We start from the raw sequence: 3,660 nt of genomic DNA, 5'->3' as shown, positions 1-3,660 counted from the left end.
CCCCCCCTCTCTCCACCCCGAGTCTCTCTGTCTGGCGCCGGTCGTGCAGCACCTATCCGACGAGGGGACGAGGAAGGGCACGAAGAGTCCGCTGGACGCGTTGAGCCGATTCGACGGCAGACGGTATTCGCCCGAGAAGATTGAGATCTCGCGGTGCTCCTACAGAGGCCGGTGCGCTGACATGGTATGCCGCAACTTCTTGACTGGCTCATGGCAGAACAGCGCCTTGACAAGGAAAAAGCATCTGTTTTGCTGATTCCCACTAATATACCGGGCAAAGGCGTACGTGCACGGGATGGTGGTTCACAGTGCCATTACGGCTTCCTCAACTCGTGCAGATGATGAACACTGAACTACTGGGAGGTGTTCTTTAGCAGATTACGCACTGAACGTCTGCTGTTTTGGACTCCATGGGCTGGCGTGGGAGGAGGTTCTTGTGAGCTTAGCGCACAGGCTCTGTGTATACTAGATCCTCCACGGGCGCCTTGCTTTTCTTCCTTGCCTCTTTCTCCAGACAATCCAGCAGCTGCGAGTGGAGGGTGTTGTTCGGGAGCGCAGCTCCAGTTCCTGCCTCGCTGCTGTTGCACGCCAATTCAACAGTATCCCTTGCTCGTCTGTATTGCACTCTTCTCCTCTTTTTTTCCCCAGAAGCCACGACAGCGAATACTTTCAGTACTGAAAATACTCAAGCAGCGTGTGCACAAAACTCAAAAGGCGCCATCTGCGCAAGTACGCCGACTACCGTGTTGTGCCGCTGTCTACAATGGGCTGCACTGCTAGCAAAACCAAAACTCCCGTTGCCAACGTTGCGAGTAAAGGCGCAGATGAGTTCTACGCACTCGCGACCACTGAGCGGCACCCTGTAGCCCAGAAGCTGTTGGAGGAATGGGTTTTATTTGTAGATGCGCAGGCGCGCCGCAACGCGGGGGACTCTAGTGCAGCACGCGCGTACCAGACCCGCCTCAAAGAGGTCTGGGCTGATACCGCCAATCACCCAGTCACACACCGCTCCGTCGATTATGTTGGCAAGATGTTTCTCGAGTACATCAAGGAAGACCTGTCTCACCGCGGCTGGGGCGGCAACTTCGACTACAAGGTAGCTGGTGTCGTCACGCAGGGCTTCCTGAAGGCGAACGCCAACATTGATACGGCACTCAGCGACACTCCTGAAGAGGTGACATGGGAGATCAAGATCCACTACGATAGTCTAGGGGTGTCGTAGCTGAGCATGGGGAGTGGGGCGGCGACGGTAGCAGCGATAGACGAAGGAGAGGCCACTGGGGATGGCATTCACAAAGGAGGCCTGCGAAGTTGCAGCTTCGCAGTGCACTGCGCGCTAGCAGATGCCGTTCTTGGTGTACAAGGTCCTGGCTGGGCAGCGTCTCTGTCTCCGCAGTTTCGCTTGGCCTTTCGTACTTTCTGTTTCGTTGGGTTCTGTTTGTATGTTTACGGGCGTGCATGTGTTTCTCTGGAGCAGCATTGATTCCTGTGCAGTGGCGATGGCCTATACGTGTTCTCACTTTGGGGCGGACCAAGAGCGCACTCTGTCTCTAGGACGTTTTCCCCAATCAGTGCATTACAGCCACCCGCGCACCAAAAGAAAGGCAAGAAAAGAATCAATGACTCATTCTCTTGTTTGTCTGCTACCATGGACAGACATCGACCCACCGAAATTCAGTCTACAAAGTCGCGTCTGACCCGCCACGTAAGGGGGACGGTCGGATACGGGGTGTTGGAGCGGCAACCTTTCGCTCTTCCAAGCCGGTTTACACAGCGACAGCTCCAAGCAAAGCAGCGGTACAACCACCCTTCCCGTGCGCCGAGACGACACCGATGGCCTTATCAACTCGGTTGTTCGTAAGAACACTTGTTCAACCATGAGAATCTATCCCAACAACATCGACACCATTGTCTCTACGTCACCTTCTGTTTTCCTGGATCTCTCCTTCATTTCCCTGTCTCTCGCGCTACGTGAGTCCTTGTACACCCCCCTGCGAGGCATCCACAGCTTCTGTGATCAAGGTTCGCAAGCGCCGTCGTGTCCGATGACAGGCACACCCCTGTAGCACCTGACTTGCGATGTGCGTGGGGGTGAGCATTACCAAAGCGGTCACGTGGAAAGCACCTTGTCATTTGCGTGGTTCAGAAGGGAGCGCCGTGCTGACTGCTTTAGGCGGGCATGCTCCCATATACTGGGGGAGCGAGGCCTCATAACCGATATTCCACCTCGTGAACGCGGCGACCTGCAGCGGCATTTTATGAAAATGCGCTATAGCAGCCTCGCCCTTCACGCCGCCGCCGCGGTCGGGTCGCATTCAGCTGTCGGCCAAGCCTGTCTCGCGCTCACCGCACAACGTCCCTGAAACTCGGTGTTGCCACGAACGTCGGTTCAGGCACTGGCAGAGACCTCCCTTACCTCGCTGCTCAATGATGGGACGTTGCCGGCTTCCACGCCCACGCTCACTTTGTCGGCGACCACCAAAGCCTTGTGAACTCACAAGGACGTAACCGCCCGTGTGAGAGGTTTCGTCGCTGACGCACGCGCACCATTACTGTGACTTGCTGCCTGCTCTCACCCAGTCCGTCCTCACTTCCCTCACCGCCCGCTTCCCTCAAGGCTCGAGACCCGAACGTAGAGGTGCTTCGGCCTAGAATCATCTTCTCACAGACTTCCAGCACACCGCCCACACGTACACGAGACAGGAGAAGCGGGTTTTTTTATGCCGGTGCATTTGATACCACAATGCTTGCCCACACGTTTTCTTGCTTAACCGCCCAGTCCGACTCCTTGGGGCATGGCTGCCCAATGATCCACGCCATGGAACGCGGGATGTGCGTTCTCGTCGAAAGACTAATATGTGCCAAGTGCGACAAGATCCCGCATGTACGCGCCCATTTTGACACTTTCCGCCCTCATGCTTGTGCGAGACGGCTTGGCGTCGTTGCCAGAAACGAATCCTCCCTCTGCCACAGACGCCCACCCACTGGGGTCTTCTTCTTCTAAGCACGCTCCATTGGACACGTGTTCTCTTCATGTACTACTTGCCTTTCCGTATACCGCCATCTTGTTCCTCCTTACCGTACACATCCAAAAGTCGTCGCTTCACTTCTCGACTCCGCATTTTTTCTCTTTCACGTTCTCCTCCTCTCTGCATATATCAACAATGGCCAAGGGCAAACGCTCCGCTGATGCCAAGGGCAGCCAAAGGCGCCAGAAGAAGGTGCTGCGCGACAACATCCGCGGCATCACTCGCGGCTGCGTCCGCCGCATGGCGCGCCGCGGTGGCGTGAAGCGCATCTCGAGCGAGGTCTACGAAGAGGTGCGCCGCGTGCTGAAGGCCTACGTGGAGGACATTGTGCGCTGCAGCACGGCCTACACCGAGTACGCACGCAAGAAGACGGTGACGGCGTGCGATGTTGTGAACGCGCTGCGCAAGCAAGGCCACATCCTCTACGGCTACGCGTAAATGGTCGCAGAGCCGCTGCACACTCATAGATACACCTTCTTTGTTCCTGCCCTCGTTTCTGTGGTTTCCTTGGCTTTCGACTTCCCCTCCCCCCACTATGGCTTTTCTTCTGTCTCGTGCTGACACCCTTCCCTACCCATCGCTGTTTGCTGGCGGCAGTACAGAAAGAAAACAGCACACCCACTCCACTGCA

At 56.4% G+C, this 3,660-nt stretch overlaps 2 protein-coding genes across 3 annotated transcripts; both read left to right on the top strand.

Annotated features, from left to right (window-relative positions):
• Positions 1-763: 763 nt before the first annotated feature.
• LDBPK_360030 (hypothetical protein, conserved) lies at positions 764-1,222 on the top strand (the record flags this gene model as incomplete). Its single annotated transcript, XM_003865073.1, has 1 exon — positions 764-1,222. One exon carries the CDS (start codon positions 764-766, stop codon positions 1,220-1,222), a length of 459 nt encoding a protein of 152 aa, XP_003865121.1.
• A 1,942-nt stretch (positions 1,223-3,164) lies between these two features.
• LDBPK_350020 lies at positions 3,165-3,467 on the top strand (the record flags this gene model as incomplete). Of its 2 annotated transcripts, none has more annotated exons than XM_024473493.1 (1): positions 3,165-3,467. In XM_024473493.1, one exon carries the CDS (start codon positions 3,165-3,167, stop codon positions 3,465-3,467), a length of 303 nt encoding a protein of 100 aa, XP_024329262.1. Both variants share the same exon structure in this region, with proteins under 2 accessions (XP_024329262.1, XP_003865119.1).
• Positions 3,468-3,660: the final 193 nt, after the last annotated feature.

The sequence above is a fragment of the Leishmania donovani genome, chromosome 36 (assembly GCF_000227135.1).
Source record: "Leishmania donovani BPK282A1 complete genome, chromosome 36".
Classification (NCBI taxonomy): domain Eukaryota; phylum Euglenozoa; class Kinetoplastea; order Trypanosomatida; family Trypanosomatidae; genus Leishmania; species Leishmania donovani.
The sequence above is the reverse complement of the archived record's forward strand: the minus strand, read 5'-3'. Positions and strand labels throughout refer to the sequence as shown.